Here is a 17,392-nt window from a genome sequence, read left to right on the forward strand (position 1 = left end):
GTTCTTTCCAGCTTCTGGCTATTAAAATAAGGCTGCTATGAACATAGTGGAGCATGTGTCTTTTTTATATGTTGGGGCATCTTTTGGGTATATGCTCAAGAGAGGTATAGCTGGGTCCTCATGTAGTTCAATGTCCAATTTTCTGAGGAACCTCCAGACTGATTTCCAGAATGGTTGTACCAGTCTGCAATCCCACCAACAATGGAGAAGTGTTCCTTTTTCTCCACATCCTTGCCAGCATTTGCTGTCACCTGAGTTTTTGATCTTAGTCATTCTGACTGGTGTGAGATGAAATCTTAGGGTTGCTTTGATTTGCATTTCCCTTATAACTAAAGATGTTGAACATTTCTTTAGGTGTTTCTCAGCCATTCGGCATTCCTCAGCTGTGAATTCTTTGTTTAGCTCTGAACTCCATGTTTTAATAGGGTTATTTGTCTCCCTGCGGTCTAACTTCTTGAGTTCTTTATATATATTGGATATAAGCCCTCTATCAGTTGTAGGATTGGTAGAGATCTTTTCCCAATCTGTTAGTTGCTATTTTGTCCTAGCAATTCTGTCCTTTGGCTTACAGAAGCTTTCCAGTTTTATGAGATCCCATTTGCCATAGATGGCTTGATCTTAGAGCATAAGCCATTGGTGTTTTGTTCAGGAAATTTCTGAAAACTTTTATATATTTATTTTTATCATGAATCGTTGTCATCATCATCATGTGTGTGTGTATGTCTGTGTGTGTGCGTGTATGTGTGTGTGTGTGTGTGTGTGTGTGTGTGTGTGCATATGCATGCATGCGTATGTGTGCCATGGTGCACATATAGACTAAAAGGACAATGTTCAGGAGTTATTTCTCTTCTTCCATAATGAGTTCTAGGGATTGAACTCATGCCATCATCATTGTACAAAACACTTTACCTGCTGAACCATCTTCCTCACCCAGTGTCCAGGAGACTTCTCAAATTTTTTTGCAGGACATTCTCTTTCTTCTGGATACATATCAGAGAAATTGGAGAGTTGAACTTAGTTTGTCTTCTATTGCAGTCTACTAGAAGAAGAAGAGAAGAAAAATGATGACAAAGGGGAAAGGGAGAAGGCTGAGGCTGGAAAGACGAAGAGAGAAGCAGTGCAGGTAACTGCTTCAGGTCACCAGGATTCACACATGCACAGTCTTCAGTCTTCTGGGCTAGATCCCCAGTCTCAACACCCTTAATGATTTTGCCAAGCGAAAACATATATTTGAATCCTCAGGTCTAACAAATTGTCTGTCTTTCTTGTTGCACTTATTTGTTCTTATTTCAGTTTCTGATGTTCTGCAAGCTGGACATCAGGTTTTCCTATACTCATTTCCTTATTTGGAAGCATTCTTTTGTGAATGTGGTAGTTGTGGTGGTGGTGGTGGTGGTGGTGGTGGTGGTGGTGGTGGTGGTGGTGGTGATAGTGCTCTGTCTGTCTGTCTGTCTGTCTCTCTCTCTCTCTCTCTCTCTCTCTCTCTCTCTGTGTGTGTGTGTGTGTGTGTGTGTGTGTGTGTGTGTATGTTGGCCCTCATATGAATGTGTGGTTGTGCATCTCCTGTACAGGGAAGTGGAGGCTGAGTAGGACAGTTACCACTTCCTCTGTGCCCATTGCTCTTTGACAATGCCTTTTGCTGTCCTGATGCTTTCCCTTTCAGTTAGGGAGGCTTGCTGGGCAGAAAATCCTGGGAATTAGCCTAACCCCTTCTTCCAATACTATAGTTATAGACACACAGACATGCTTATCATTATATGCAAGAGCTAGAAGTCAAAATGTGCTATTATTCTGCCTACCCCAAGCTCTTATACCATATAAGACACTGTTATCATTCCTTTGTCTCTTATAGTTACTATGTCAAAATCATGTTTAAATTGAATCATTGTAATAGCATCAATCTTATGTTCCAAATAACATGGTACTTAAGCCTGGCACAGAGCATCAGCTAACGCTGATATCTGATATCACTTTCTTGCTATTTTCTTGCATAACATCATAGTTTTCAAAAGGACTGAGGTGGGGGAAAATTTGGAGTGTTTAGTGATTTGCTCCTCAAATCCTTCTTCATTTGACAGAATCTATGTAGTAAATATCGTACCTTGCTAAAAAATGGGCGGCTCCCCTGCACCAGAAAGAATGACCCCGTTGAGGGCCTGGATGGGAAGATCTATGCAAGTACCTGCTCCATGTGTGAGGCCTTCTTGTGAGTATAACTGCAGCCACTACTCTTCAGTGTCAAATGTAGATGGCTTGCTCCAGGATATTGAAAACACAGCCTGTTTTTCTTTGTGCTGGGTTTGGGATATATTATCATCAAGCCACACACTAACAGTACTTTCATTCTACTGCTTCAGTATTCTGAAAGATACTTAATTATCATCATGGTTGTGTCATGTGCTAATACCAGATATCCCTAGAGTTTATGACAGAAAAGTTCTGGGTCTTGATTTCATCATGTTTATAGGTCACTTCCATGATTAACACAAAAGCAGAGTCATTAGATGTTAACGAGTTGAAATTTGTTAATACTAATCATTTTTCTAATTTCTTTCTGGGAAAAAAGAAAAATCTTTATTCAACAGAACATAGTGGCAGATGCATTTGCTGATTTGTGATGGCATTAATGTTTTAAATTTTAAGTCACGTTAAGAGGAAGAACAGCAACATAGAGTATTTACTAACCTTTCAATTACCAAGCTAAGCCTGTAGAGACACAGAAGTAATAGGATATTCTACATGAGATTTTTTTCTGTTTAAGATATTATGCATTGATGTTAGAATGAATTCTCATTCACACTTCTGTTGTAGCCACCAAGAAGCAAAGAAAAATGAAGCTGGCTTCGGAGCAAAGGCTAAAAGAGAAGTTAAGGTAGTTATCCTGGGATGCTCAAAATGCATGAGAAAGGTCAAGTTTTGCCATTTTGCTGTAACGTCACACACAGACTTATTAAAGGCTATGGCTTAAAGGAAATGTAGGCTATGTATTTCAGAGCTTGACAAGACTTTTTACCTAATTGTATATTCAAACTAGCTTACGAAGCAGCCATGCATCCTTAGTTTTTTTTTTAAAGATTTATTCATTTATTATATATAAGTACACTGTAGCTGTCTTCAGACACACCAGAAGAGGGCATCAAATCTCTTTAGAGATGGTTGTGAGACACCATGTGGTTGCTGGGAATTGAACGCAGGACCTCTGGAAGAGTAGTCGGGTGCTCTTAACCGCTGAGCCATCTCTCCAGCCCGCATCCTTAGTTTTATCTAACTATCTAGCCACCAAATCCTGTTCATTTCATGGTCATGTAACCTCTGCCACTACTACCATCTACTCAGTTGTAGCTATATAAACAGTCATAGGTTTGCAAACACATTAGTATGTCTAGATTCTCTTGAATCTTTATTCACAAATATCAGGGACATGGAAGATGGGTGGCCAAACTTTGATCACAGTACACAGCCTCATATTTACTTCATTCTCAGATTTGCAACAAAAGTTTTAGTGTAGAGAGAAAGACCATCTTGATTGCAAGATTGGTGTTTTATTGGTATTAGCCCCTGTATTTCAAAGTTCTTACAAAGAAGGAAGAGAATTTAAATGTAGAGATCCTGATCCTAAACCTAGCATTCTTCCTAAAACAGTTTTGCTTTACTTTTTTCTCTTTTTGTCAGGATTGGTAGAGAAATGGTTAAAATGCAGCATCCCTTAGAAATATTTTGTTGGGTCAGAATGTCTACCTCAAGTTAACTTACTACAGTCAGTGCTAATTTCTCTGCCTACATCAAAGGTCATGAGAACTAAAATCAAATCTCTTGAGAGCCACTGAGTTTTCAACCTATAGGATTACTTGCTTACAGTTGAATTGCAAGTAACTGTGAATCCAAACTGGAAAAATGTGAGTGATTTAAGCTTCTAGTGTCTTCAAGAGAAAGTCCTTCAGTATAATGTGGGTCTCACCTTCACATTAACTTCAGCAGACAAGATGTATTGCTTATTGTGTTTCTAATTATGAACAACTAAATGAACATTCAGTGAACACAGAAGAAGAAAAAAGCTAGGTGGAAAATATATTATCTTATCCTTGTTGCATTTCAAGTTGAGATGAGGATTTAGAAGAAAAATAAAGTCACTCATAACTGCATTTATAAACAAATATTGCCTCATACTGACCATTATTTAAATCATGAAGGATAATCTTATTTCCATTCTATAAATGAGGCATTTCAACCAAAAAGTGGCAAGAACCCTCATTTAAGCTTCCTTGCCTGGAAACTGGAATTCTAACAATATGGCGTAGCCAAGAGTAGTACTTGTCAGAATATACTTGGGATAGTCTTCTACACTCCTCAGGAAAGACAGACAATCAGCACCACAGATCATATCAAACTCATGCCATAAATAGAAAAACTGCAGTGTCTGAGCATTCATGGCTCTTAAGAAAGAATATTGGGGGTCATAGGAGACCCTGCTTTTCTAAGATACAGTTGCACATGCTTTGGTGTTGCATTCCTGTCTACTCCCCCAACTCCGCTAGGAATGTGTCAAGGTCTAAGATATGGAGTTGTTTCCAGATGAGAATCTACGAGCGACTCTTTCTCTTACAGAGTACTTCTGAGATGGTTAAGCAGATTATATCCTCAGTCCTAAGCTAGGTATAGAGGTTTCCAAAGTCATTTATTTTAATAAATTGACTTAAACAGTTGTTGAATGGGAAAAAGCTTTTTTTTCCCCAAATATTGAGAAAAATCTAATTTGGAAGAAGAAAAATACTCCTGATTTTTCTGAATGAAATAAAATATTTCATCTTCATAAGCTGGTCTCAAGGAACCTACTCATCTTATTTTATCAATTTAGGAAAATAAACCTAAAATATAGGAATCTTATAAGATTTGTTAGGGTTCTTTTCCAATACATCTCAAAGTAGTTCTGTAGCTGACTTGTTGCAACTATCTGGTAGAAATGTCCTTTGCGGGTGAACCATCTGGATTGTAATGTAATGACTGCAGGCCTTAAAACACTAGAAATCTCAAAATATCTTTATCATATATTATTTCAAAAGAATCATGAAAATAGGAATGACAGAGGAACTTTGAGGTTTTCTTTAGAAATATGAAGTGTTTGACTTTATGATAATGTATGCTCTTTAATTGCATTATGAGAGAATATAGATGACCAATAGATCCCTGAGCAAGGATTATGCCCAAATGATCAGAAAATGTAGCTTAAGGATAATGAGATGACTCAGCAAATAGAAGTGGTTGACACCTAGCCTTGTAAGGAGTCCAATTCTCAGAATCTGTATGGTGGAAGGGGAGAACTGACTCCTTTAAGTTATCCTCTGAAATCTCCCATGTACACACATGTGCATACACATTAAAGAAGTAAATGTAAATAATATATAAAGAAAAATCCAGTTTATTAAGAGAATCATACATGCATGTGGATCCAGGGCTCAATTTTAAAGTGGATGAACCAACAAAGCCTTTTATATGTCCTTTGTGCTTGGTAGGAATTAAACAATAAAATCAACAGAGGGAAAAAATCCTTTGGTCATTTTTATTTCCTCTCCCAGGAAGTGCCAAATAAGAAACCAACAAAATGTTATCAAAGAAAATATGTAGACCCTTATAATTCTCGTCTACTTTTAGGTTGATTGCAGTGAATTTCTGACTCTTTTAAGAGGTGGAGAACTCTTTTGCACACGAGAAAATGACCCTGTGCGTGGCCCAGATGGCAAGACCCATGGCAACAAGTGTGCCATGTGCAAGGCTGTCTTGTGAGTACAATACACAATGCAGTTCCTACTATGAATTAGGAGAGGCGAAGAGGCAACTGGCCTGAATGCAGACTTATGCATATATAATACTGTGTGTGAGAGACACACAGTGCAGTTCCAACTGTGATTTGGGAGATTGGGAGAGACAACAAACCTATAGACTTACACATATAGAATATTGTATACGATAGGCCCACAAGGCAGCTCTACTGTGAGCTGGGAGAATGGGAGAGCAACGAACATGCAGACTACACACAAGACACACATTGAAGTTCCTGCAGTCTAGAGATGGGGAGAGGCAACATGCCTGCAGACTTACACATATATTATATTGTATACGAGAGACACACAATGCTGTTTCTATTGTGCATTGAGAGAGTGAGAGAAACTGGCATGCAGAATACGCATATATAATTTTATATATGAGAGGTACTTAAGGCGATTTCTACTGTGAGTCAGGAGAGTGGGAAAGGCAACAAGCCTGCAGACTTACATATATATATATATATGTATATGTATATATGTATGTATATATGTATATACAATATTATATACAAGACAGCCCCTACTGTGAGTTGGAAGAGTAGTAGAGACAAAGAACATTCAGACATAATTGTGCGAGTTATGTAATTAATTCAGTTCTTACAATGAGTTGAGAGAGTGGGAAAGGCAACAAGTATTCGGACTTACACATATGTAATAATGTGAAACACACAAATGCAGTTCCTACTGTGAGTGAGAAAAGTGGGAAAGGGAATAATTGAGGTAAACATACACATATGTAATACTGTACCTGATATTACTTGAGAAAGAAATGACTTTTCATAAAGTATATTCAGGTGGATCTCTTTTCTTCATCTCCAATGTTTATAATTCTAGAAAGAGATAGCATACTACTAGATTATTGCATTTTTATTAGTTCTCTCAGTAGATAATTCAATCTTTACAGATAAAACATTTATCTATTGTCAAATAGATTTCTTCTATGATTTATCTTACAATTCCATTTAGGAAAGAGATACATAGGTTTTATTGATCACTCTATATTCTTAGAAATATCATATGTCAGGAAAACATAAGTGATTCTTCACTCCAAGTTTAGAAGTCCATCTAAAATATGTAAGTCATTTGAGACATTTACTGAAAACCTATAGTAATCAGTGCATATGATTAAACAAAACTGAATGAGATCTGTTCTTTTCAGCGATCATACAATTGGGTTTCTTAAACCTTTGCCACTCACAACCTCTTTTCACTGAGAAAATTTTATTTTGTCTCTGGATATGGAAAACAAATATGTAAATCAAACACTTATAATTATCATAAAGAACTTTAAATAGAACAATTAGTTACCATTTTTAGTAGAGAAAATCAAATAAATGGACGATATTGTTAGACTGTTAATTCAGTATTAAATCTTGGATAAGGAGTTCATATTGCAGGACACAAAACATTTTAAACTTCTTTCAAAGTTGGTAATATTTTGATTTTATAATCATAAATGTTGAGAATGTAGTTTTGCATATTGAATATTAAATTGCAGAAGTATACTTGTAGTCATTTCTGGAATTGGTGGAAATTATATTTTAATCTGAAGATAAAATTTATTTGAATATTATTTTATGAAATACAAGTCAGCAACTCATAGAGTGATTTCTAAAAGGCACAAGTGGTCAAGGTGAAGGCAGGTGATGATAAGGCGATATTAATGGGCAACAGCGATGCAAGCTGGAAGAAAGAATATAGTTGCAGGTGACTTTGGTGTTTTGTTTTTGAAAAGCTAACAATATAGGAAGATCTTGCTTGTTAAAACCTGACTATATTTGAGTCCTTTTATACATAGAAAAGGTTTTAAGAAATAAAGCTCAATGTTCTGAGCAAACATTTAGGAAACACCAATGAGCTAGTAGTTGAGAATATGTTTTTCTAAGTACAATGAAAACTCTGCCAAGCACAGGACTCCACACAATCCATCTGGGGTGTTTTCAGAGAAGAGAGCCTTTAACAGATGTTAAATAAACACTGATAACCCACCTAGACCCAACTGAGGTGTTTGATAGGTTGGTAGAAATGTGTTCTTTCTTCAGTAAACTTTCGTTCATTCAACGTTTTAACTTTCAGTGAGAAAGAAAATGAAGAAAGGAAGAGGAAAGAAGGGGAAAACCAGAGAATTGCTGCAGGGCAGAGTTCCGGTGGTGGGAACCAGAAAGCTAAGGTGAGAGTTAGTCCTGACTTTCACTGCCAGAGTAGGCTAAACTCATTACAGTGGGACTGTGCCAGAGCGCAAAGCCAAGGGAAAGGCAGGGGTGCTGAGACCAAACAAGTCCTTGGAAGAACAGTGTTCCACTTCCGCCTGCCGGCTCAAGGCATTAGCACTTTCTGCTCCTGTGTGACTCTTGACTTCTTTAGATCTGGAAATAATTAAAGGCAATGAACCTACCCAGTCTCCTGATCCTGTGTTAGTACTCTAATCCGTGTGACAATATTCATGTTCATCAACACCTTCACTTTCTTTCACCTATTTCTTATTGTTGTAGATGAAGCTAAGTCTTCGAATTAACTTTTCTACTCTCCAAGGCAGGACAGTATGATAAAACAGAGCAGACTGTAGTTTGTACAATTGGCCCCTTTACCATATGGACTTGTGAGACTTGAAGTTACCACATATCTCTTATAGCAATGTTCTTTTAAAGAGATAGAAGAAAATAATTTAGGTACCATGAGCACATTTGAGATATTTTACAGCATCAGCATGACACCATTGTCTGAGATACAGCACCATTTCATGAGATTTCTGCTGCCCATTTAGCCTTTTTTATGGCCTTGGAGAAACCCAGGCCATCTCTGTATACTACTGTAATAAAATATACTGCCTGTAATAAAATCTGTCTTTTCTGTTTCTTTCTAACTCTTCTGCTTTAGGATGATGAATTGTCACTCTTAGGAAGTAGACATGTTCAGGCTGGTTGTGTATCTTCCCCAGACAGTGGAATGTGTCTGATGAACATGTTGCCTTATTCTGGGGCAGGAGTTACAAATGATGCCTAAATAAACAAAGGAAAGACGGTTTCATTGAAACATACATGTGAACAAGCAGACTTGGTCTTTGGTACACAGTTTTTTGAACCTTGATCTGTGCTATCAGACCTTAAGCACTTTTCCCTGTGTAAATAAAGCTAGGAAAACCAGCCCCTTACAGTTAGAATATAAATGAGTGCAGCTTTGCCCCTTTCTCTGTGGACAGCAACACTAGGTGATGAAATAATTACAAGAGTGAGAGAAAGCGTGTTTCTGATGCTGGTCACCCTATGAACTCAGTAATAATACAATAGAATGAATAACTATATGGCCGGTTTTCTTCTGCCTTTTCAGGATGAATGTGCTCAATATTGGGAAAGCATGAAAAATGGAGAACTTAGCTGTACTCGGGAGAGTGACCCTGTACGTGGTGCTGATGGGAAACCATACAACAATAAATGTGTCATGTGTAAAGAACTACTGTAAGTGCTTTTCAGAGCAAGTGTGTCTAAAAAACAGCCACACATTTCTTCTGAATTAAAGACATGTCTTCTTTTCCATGGTTCCCTACAGGAAAATTCTTTGCATTAACCTCGATGGTCTTTTTGTTTCTTATATTTCCTAAGAAGCATAAGCCCAAGGGGATCAGTTTATTAAGTTGTTGATTGTCCTCTGTTTGCCATCATAATTCTGTGACCTCTAAATGCCATCAATATAGAAAGTCATCTACTTCCTTAACCTAGTGAAATTTAATGATCATCATTTGGAATAGCTGACCAGTGTTTAAGAGAGCTGGTTTCTTGTCAGGTGTATGAAACATACTTAAATACAGAAACAGGGGTTGGTTACTGCTATCTATTTTCCCTTGGTGAATGGTTTTATTTTATGACATAGTTCAGCTGCTTTGATTCATCTTCTTAGGGTTAGCCCAATGTATAAACTGAAATAATCCTAGGTAACCATGAACATTTTATGAGTGTTTTGAGTTGTGGCACTTAGTTGACACGCGATTAATAAATACGTAGTTTCTTTCTGCCATCCTCAAGGGATAACTCACGCATTCTTCACTTTCCTGAGGACTATGTGAGGAAGTCTTACTCAAATGCTGACATGCTTCTAATGAGAAAAGTGGAATTTACCTTCTTAAAAGTCTCATGCAGAATGGACTTGAGGGCTCAACATAGAATCCAGTTTTTCTGTATACCAGCCTAGAGCATACTCTGTGTTATTATCATGTGTGACATATATTGTTGATGGGAGACCTGGAGCTGTCTGGCCAGTGGCCTTCATAGATCCTCCTGTCTCTGTCTTCCCATTGCTGGGATTATAAACATCTGCCTCCTCCCTTTTGATATGAATGCTGGAGATTTGAACTCTGGTCTTGTGTCTGTGAGACAACAATTTGCCAACTCTCTAGGGAATTACTAAAGGTTTCAGACCAGAGGTATAATGATAATTAGGATTGCTCCATGCTGTGGCATTGTAGGTATTCTCTATTTTCAATGATTAATTTTGTTTAAAAGTTATGGCCTACATTTGTTTGAATTTCTGATTTCTTTATTTTTTTTGTAAAATCTATTTGGTGCCATGCTCTAAGAAATAATAACATGATGATTTTTTTTATCTCAAAATCATGGAACATTGCTCTAAGAATGTGAACTAAGACTAGAGATGAGTTTAGATACTAACTGTAAAGACTGTAGCCAAATATGATACTGAATTTTTGTTGAAGGGAGTCTTACCCTAGAATCATAGTAATAGGAAAGGCTATAGCTCTCAAAGAATAGCTATAGAAGGTGCCCCAGGCCCTTTATCCTTGCATTTGTGCCAACAAGATGACTATCCACCCTTTCTCTCATAGGCGGAGAGAAATGGAGGAAAAAAATAAAAATTCTGCCTCAAGGTCAAATGGGACTGAAACAAGAAAGGTCAGTCATTGCTGAGGTTTGGATGCGACTTTGTGGTTTATGCCATCAAAAATATGGGAAGAAGTTATCCACATGGTCAGTGGACATCTTCGATTTAGGATATCAAACTAACATAGGATGTTATGTTGATGCTATAAAGTTACTACAGATAACGGTTCACAATAACGCAAGCTACTGCCCTTCATTCCTGGAGATGAGAGGTTTAAAATGACCCCACTAAAATCAAGGTTTAGGTGGTGTTCCTTTGTGGAAGCTCCCAGGTAGGATGTTTCTTCTCCCTCTCTGACTTCCAGGAACTATCTGCCTTCATTGATTTGTGGCTGACTTTCAGCCACTATCCTTACTCAATCTGATTTTCCTTCTGATACCAATCCCTCTGCTTGAACGCAAACTTTTGTGATTACAATATGTCCTCCCTGTTAATCCTGACAAGTGTCCCCACTTCAAATACTACTGATTTTTTACTCTTAATTCTGCAGTTAGTCATAACTGATAAAGCAACCTATTTACAAACTGATAAAGCAAACATATTTACAGGAGATGAATGATCTCCTGACATAGTCCTGGCTACCTCTGCAAGGTTAAGTGACTGTGAGACCTTTGAATGGAAATCTTTGTAAAAATACTATATAAACACAGTATGTCTGATTATCGTCCCTTATATATTTTCAGGATGTATGCGACCAGTTTAGAAGCCAAATGAAAAATGGGAAACTCCTGTGCACTCGGGAAAGCGACCCTACCCGGGGTCCAGATGGCAAGACCCATGGCAATAAGTGTGCCATGTGCAAGGAGAGATTGTAAGTTTTTTCTCCAACAGAGGGGTGCCGGGCATCCAGATAGTATAATAATCACCTTGCTGCAGGTTGAGCAGAATAGCAACTGTTGTAGAAGTGAGTCCTGTAACTAATGAGATATTTATTCACTTTAGTAGAAATGTTTCTTCCAATTCTTTCTCTCAGGGAAAGAGAAGCTGCTGAAAAGAAAAAGAAAGAGGATGAAGACAAGAGAAACACAGGAGCAAACAAGAGCGATAAGAAGGTAATATTTCAGACATATTAATGTGAATTTGGGGTGGCTCGTGCTTTGGAGAGATGGGTGATGCCTTTGAAGCTGGCATGATATTATCTGTCAGAAAATGATCTTTATTAGTAGAGATGCACCTATGGGAGCCACGGTCAGGCCACAATGAACTAGGTGAATCTTATGAGGGAGGATGCCTCATGTCAGACCGTGAGGTAGAAAAAAGTTACAGACATTCTAAAACCAACCCATTAGCTTACAAAGAAGCCTGCTACATCAGACAGAGTGAGAGAGCTAGCTGACTAAGGATAGGAACCTGAAAGAGACCATAGGAGCCAGAGAGGTAGAGACAGCTCTAAGGTTTGGGAATCCTGGCCACTTCTCAAAGCCAATATCAGGAGAGGTATCAGAGTTGTCTGGTTGGAGTGGCACACATTTATGGGAAAGTTTTTGCCATATGCATAGGAGACAAGGTGCAGAAACAAAGAAGCACATATTTTACACATTTAATTTGCCTGTACAAAAGTTAAAAGGCCAGAGTAACCTCATGTGAGGTAAATACCAGAGCCAGTGAGGGAGGTATGGCCTAATCTCTGATCTCCTAGACTCTATGACTTAGGGTAATGACCATCTTAAACCACAGGACCACCCAAAGGTTTGTTGTAAAGGGAATTCATTTAACTGCTATTTGAAATCCCCATTCTTTTTCAGTATTAGATAGTAAACAAACAAACAAACAAAAGATATGACTAGCTCTGTCAAGAATATAGCATGTCGGGGTTGGGGATTTAGCTCAGTGGCAGAGTGCTTACCTAACAAGCATAAGGCCCTGGGTTCGGTCCCCAGCTCTGAAAAAAAAAAAAAAAAAGAATATAGCATGTCACTTGAAGTCCTAAAACAACACTAACACAACAACACTGCGTTAAATCCACTGGACCAGCAACAGTTATCAAAGTGTTGAGACTAGCCACACAGTGACTATCGTTTGAAGCTTTAAAACTCAATTGGGCCAGGGGAAGGAGCTGGGCTTGGGATTCTGGGAGGAAAAGCAAAGCACCAAAAATTTCAGTCAAGAAAACAAGTAAATTTGAAGCGTGCATGGTAATATGGCCCTTTACTGCCACCTAGTGCTGTTTGGGGCTTTATAACTAGTGCTCACCTGTTCACACGGACAGCACAGAATATTCATTACTATACAGCGTTATCTCACCAATCTGAAATCCAATCAGAAAGATGAAATTGTAATTCTCCATAAATATAAATTATTGCTTTTAATTTTGCTAAAGGAGAATAATGGATTTCTTCATGTATGCCAATCAAAATAAGACTATGTCTAACCGATACACACACACACACACACACACACACACACACACACACACACACACAACCATATCTTGTCCATTGTTTAATATTACAACTAAGAAAAGCTCAAGAGACAGAAACTAGACACAAACAAGATCAGATCAATTCCCGAAAGCTGGCAGTAAAATAAAAGTGGGTGCTAATATTCATATTCATGTATGCAATCCTGTGAGCATCTGGAAAAGAAAATAATTCTAGCTAATGTTTGTGAGACACGAAAAACAGTGAATAGATGTTCAACTCCAGAGATAATTTTAAAAATTCAGTGTATTAAAAATGCATGTGATTGTCTGTGGGTAGACAAAAGCAGTTCTAAGTCACTGTCAGTATTTTAAAGATGGTGTCTCCAAAGGTCTCTTTGCAGTTAAGGGAAGTTCAAGGTAAAATCTCATGGGATCAGTTTCCTTGACAATGTCTTAAGGTTATTTTTTATTTACAGAAGAAAACAGCTTTATATTCTTATAAACTAATGACTTTGTTCTCTGTCACGTAAAAGTAAAGAAGTAAAAATTAGGAAACTCTCTGGCAGTGGGCTCCTGGTCACAAATCCACTATTTATTTTGATTATTTAATATTTCTGGGCCTTTTATTTTTTATTAGATATATTTCTTTACTTACATTTCAAATGTTAATCCCTTTCCCTGTTTCCTGTCCATAGCCCCCATCCCATCCCCCTCCCCTATACGGGTATTCCCCTTATCTGTCCCCCTTACTGCCCCTCCATATTCCCCTGCACTGGGGGTCCAACCTTGGCAGGACCAAGGGCTTCCCCTTCCACTAGTGCCCTTACTAGGCTATTTATTCATTGCTATCTATGCAGTTGGAGCCCTGGGTCAGTCCATGTCTTTCTAGTGGTTTAATCTTTGGGCCTTTTATAAAATGTAAAACAAGAATAATGGATGCACATCGCATGAATCAACATGCAATGCACATGATAGAAAATATGTTTAAGATATGATTGTGTAGGCAAGCTAGATTATAAAGTAATGGTATTTGCCACCATGATTGAAACTCTGATTTGGATCCCCAGAATTCATATAGTGAAATGAGAGAACCAGCCAGCTCAATATTTTTAGTTCATTCTATATTTTTGCTTGCTTGCTTGCTTGCTTGCTTGCTTGTTTTTGGAGACAGTGTTTCTCTGTGTAGCCCTAGCTGTCCTAGAACTTGCTCTGTAGAGCAGACTGGCATGGCAGTTACAGCAATCCACCTGCCGCTGCCTCCAAGTATACACTACCACCACTTGGTTTAATTCTGTACTTTGAACTTGACTTTTATACATGTAGAACAGTGAGTACAATTGTAGACAGGCAGATTTGGGACACAGCTTCACAAACAATTTGTACAAATGAGGTGAGCTGTATTAGTCAGCAAGGGAATTCCAATGAAGAAGACAAATTGAACAAAGTACCTGTAAATCAAAGTCAATCCATGAAATGTCATTTTCTGAATTTTCTTCCAGTTATTATGAGTCCGTGCCCCAGCATCATGGTTCTTTAGATGGTTAATGTTTAGAGTGAGTCAGTGATAGGCTTCTTCCTCTCTAACTATCCTGATGCTTTTGGTTGATAAATGTTAAGCTACACTGGTAATATGTTTCCCTGTCCTCTTGTCAGGATCAGTGTCATGAATTCCGGAGCATGCAGCTAAATGGAAGGCTGATCTGCACCCGAGAAAATGATCCCATTCGAGGTCCAGATGGCAAGACACATGTAAACAAGTGTGCCATGTGTCAGATGATGTTGTAAGTGGAGAAGCTTATCAATGAGTTTAATAAAACAGCTTGTTTCCAGGAAACAACCTGTTTCATTTAAAAACATTTGGTTTCATACATTACAGATAAATACATCCTCATTCAGGAAAAGTTCAGTAGGTTTTCAATGTACTCAATGAGAAACTATTCTTTTAAACAAGAAACATAATCATACCTGAGGCTTCTATGGTGATACATTTCCAAATCAGGATCTTCAAAGAAAAAGTTTAGCAACTGATGAGAGCCATGTATTTCATAGAACTGTAGCTCACCTTGAATGTTGAAAGAACTACAATGGGTGAAGATGTAAAAAGACAATATTCTCTAAAACATTCTTAAACTTTGAAACATTGTAACTATGTGAAGAACAAACCAAACTAGGGGTTTGAGTGGAATACAACTGTAAAAGTATCTACATGAAAGGGTAAAATAAACAATATTCTCTCTTTTAAAGATTTATTTATTTTGTTAATATGAATATGCTGTCGGTGTCTTCACACACACCAGAAGATGGCATCAGATCCCATTACAGATGGCTATGGGCCACCATGTGGTTACTGGAAATTGAACTCAGGACCTCTGGAAGAGCAGTCAGTTTTAACCGCTGAGCCATCTCTCTCTCACAATATTCTCTTAATAAGCCAAAGTCCTTTAGAACCCTTTGATTTGGGACGATAGTAAAGTAATGGAATCAGTAAATGTTGAGCCTGTTGCCACAAAAGAATATGAATGTTCCAGCCATCGGAAACAACATATATAATGTATGTCTAGATGTTCTGAAGGCTGAGACAATAACAGAGTGGTTAATGTTTAGTATTAGAAAAATGTTTGCTTAAAGATAATTCAATATAATCCTGGAAATACTACTTCATTTTCTTTTTTAATTCTGCAGTGAGCATGAAGCCAGTGAAAGAAAAATGAGAGATGAAGAAAACTCACGCTCCCAGTCCACAAATGAGGCAAAGGTTGTATTTTAACTAAACCTTCAATACTAAAATGTTGGCCTTATCACTCACCCTCAGAATTTTACCTTTCCATATAGTCTTTAAATAATAAAGATATTAACTTTTTACTTGAAACTTTTGTTTTGAATTTCTTACTTTCTGTCTTAATATAAGATACATACACACACATATATGTATGTATACATATATACATGCATATATATGTATATACATATACATATATATATGAATTATCCTTGTAAAAATTCTTACAGAATTCTTCTATAGTGTATGTGAATTATTGTCTTTCTGTTTTAGCAGAATTGTGGATTGGAAAACCAAAGGACACAGATTTATTTCACAACAACTGCATGCTTGTCTTTGACACTTTAAATGTGTAAGGAGGCTCTAGACAGCTTGTTGATATTGACTCTAATGACTCATGTAACAAGCAGACATCTTAAGCCTGCTGTTCATCTTCTCTTTTATGTCTTCCTCTGTTTTCCCCAGAAGACTTTCCAGGCATCTATGAATCAACAGTATACGTGTATTATAATGCTTTCTCTCTTTGCATCTCAAATTTCAAAAGAAGACAGACATCTTTGTTCAATCATTCACAGTGACCATCACATTTTTAATATAAACTGCTGTGAGAATTTCTTTGGCTTAATAGTGTGGAACTATCAGAGGAGGGATGATGGGTGGGCAAAATCAGTCAGAGATGAGGGGTGTCTATCAAGTCTTGTCTTATATTTCCTTGCCTTTCAGGACAACTGTGGAGAAGTTCATAACACAGCACAGGATGTCAAAGCCAGGCAGGCCAGGAGTTCTTTGCCCTCCATACGTGGGATCAGTGAAGTGAGTAGCAACCCAGAGCCACAGATATCTCCCAAAGTGAGAAAACCACCATTAACAAATGAAAAGTTCATACTCACCATTCCCTTTCTCATTTACTAGGATGAGTGCAGCAGTTTTCAAAATCTCATAAGTAATGGAAAGCTTATCTGTCCAGAAATGGATGATTCATTGCATGGTGCTGATGGAAGCTTTTATCAGAACAAGTGCAACATGTGCAGAGATGTCCTGTAAGTAGTATCATTATCCTCCGAGCCAGACAGCAGGGAACACACACTTTTACTGTGTGTATTCATGAGTTCAAGGAAATCAAAAACAGGACCAAAGGCCACAAGTTGAGAATACTTGATGCAGCAGAAAGAGTCTGGAGATGGGAAATGAAGTTGTGTGTACTTGCCAGGGCACTCATTCCAAATCCTTGATCCAAAAGAAAACCCATTTAAAAATACTAAATTGTATACCTTAGAATATATTAATAATAAGGATCTCATGGGATACATTATTTGATTGATGGACAAACACATTTCAAGATAAGTGGATACTGTGGTGGTTAGAAGCACTTGTGAGAACAATATCAATACTCCTTAGGGTTCCACAGAGAATGGCTTTGGAGGTAAGGATGGATTATCAATGTTGCTCAGTATTAGTCACCTTCATTTGTTTTTAAAATACCTCTTTCTGGTTAAATACTGAAGGAATGTTCCCTCATCTTTTCTCAAGACTGTATAT

General features: G+C 37.7%; 1 protein-coding gene across 1 annotated transcript in view; it reads left to right on the forward strand.

Moving 5' to 3' along the window:
• Positions 1-17,392, forward strand: part of Spink5 (serine peptidase inhibitor Kazal type 5) — a 60,393-nt gene that overhangs the window by 36,264 nt on the left and 6,737 nt on the right. Inside the window, exons 16-28 of the mRNA XM_032896569.1 lie at positions 1,036-1,123; positions 2,079-2,206; positions 2,812-2,872; positions 5,650-5,777; positions 7,899-7,992; positions 9,150-9,277; positions 10,657-10,723; positions 11,396-11,523; positions 11,686-11,764; positions 14,728-14,855; positions 15,757-15,829; positions 16,577-16,666; positions 16,766-16,893. Coding sequence (XP_032752460.1) covers positions 1,036-1,123; positions 2,079-2,206; positions 2,812-2,872; positions 5,650-5,777; positions 7,899-7,992; positions 9,150-9,277; positions 10,657-10,723; positions 11,396-11,523; positions 11,686-11,764; positions 14,728-14,855; positions 15,757-15,829; positions 16,577-16,666; positions 16,766-16,893 — 1,320 coding nt within the window. The remainder of the gene's footprint in view (positions 1-1,035; positions 1,124-2,078; positions 2,207-2,811; positions 2,873-5,649; positions 5,778-7,898; positions 7,993-9,149; positions 9,278-10,656; positions 10,724-11,395; positions 11,524-11,685; positions 11,765-14,727; positions 14,856-15,756; positions 15,830-16,576; positions 16,667-16,765; positions 16,894-17,392) is intronic.

Source organism: Rattus rattus, chromosome 3, assembly GCF_011064425.1.
Source record: "Rattus rattus isolate New Zealand chromosome 3, Rrattus_CSIRO_v1, whole genome shotgun sequence".
Taxonomy (NCBI): domain Eukaryota; kingdom Metazoa; phylum Chordata; class Mammalia; order Rodentia; family Muridae; genus Rattus; species Rattus rattus.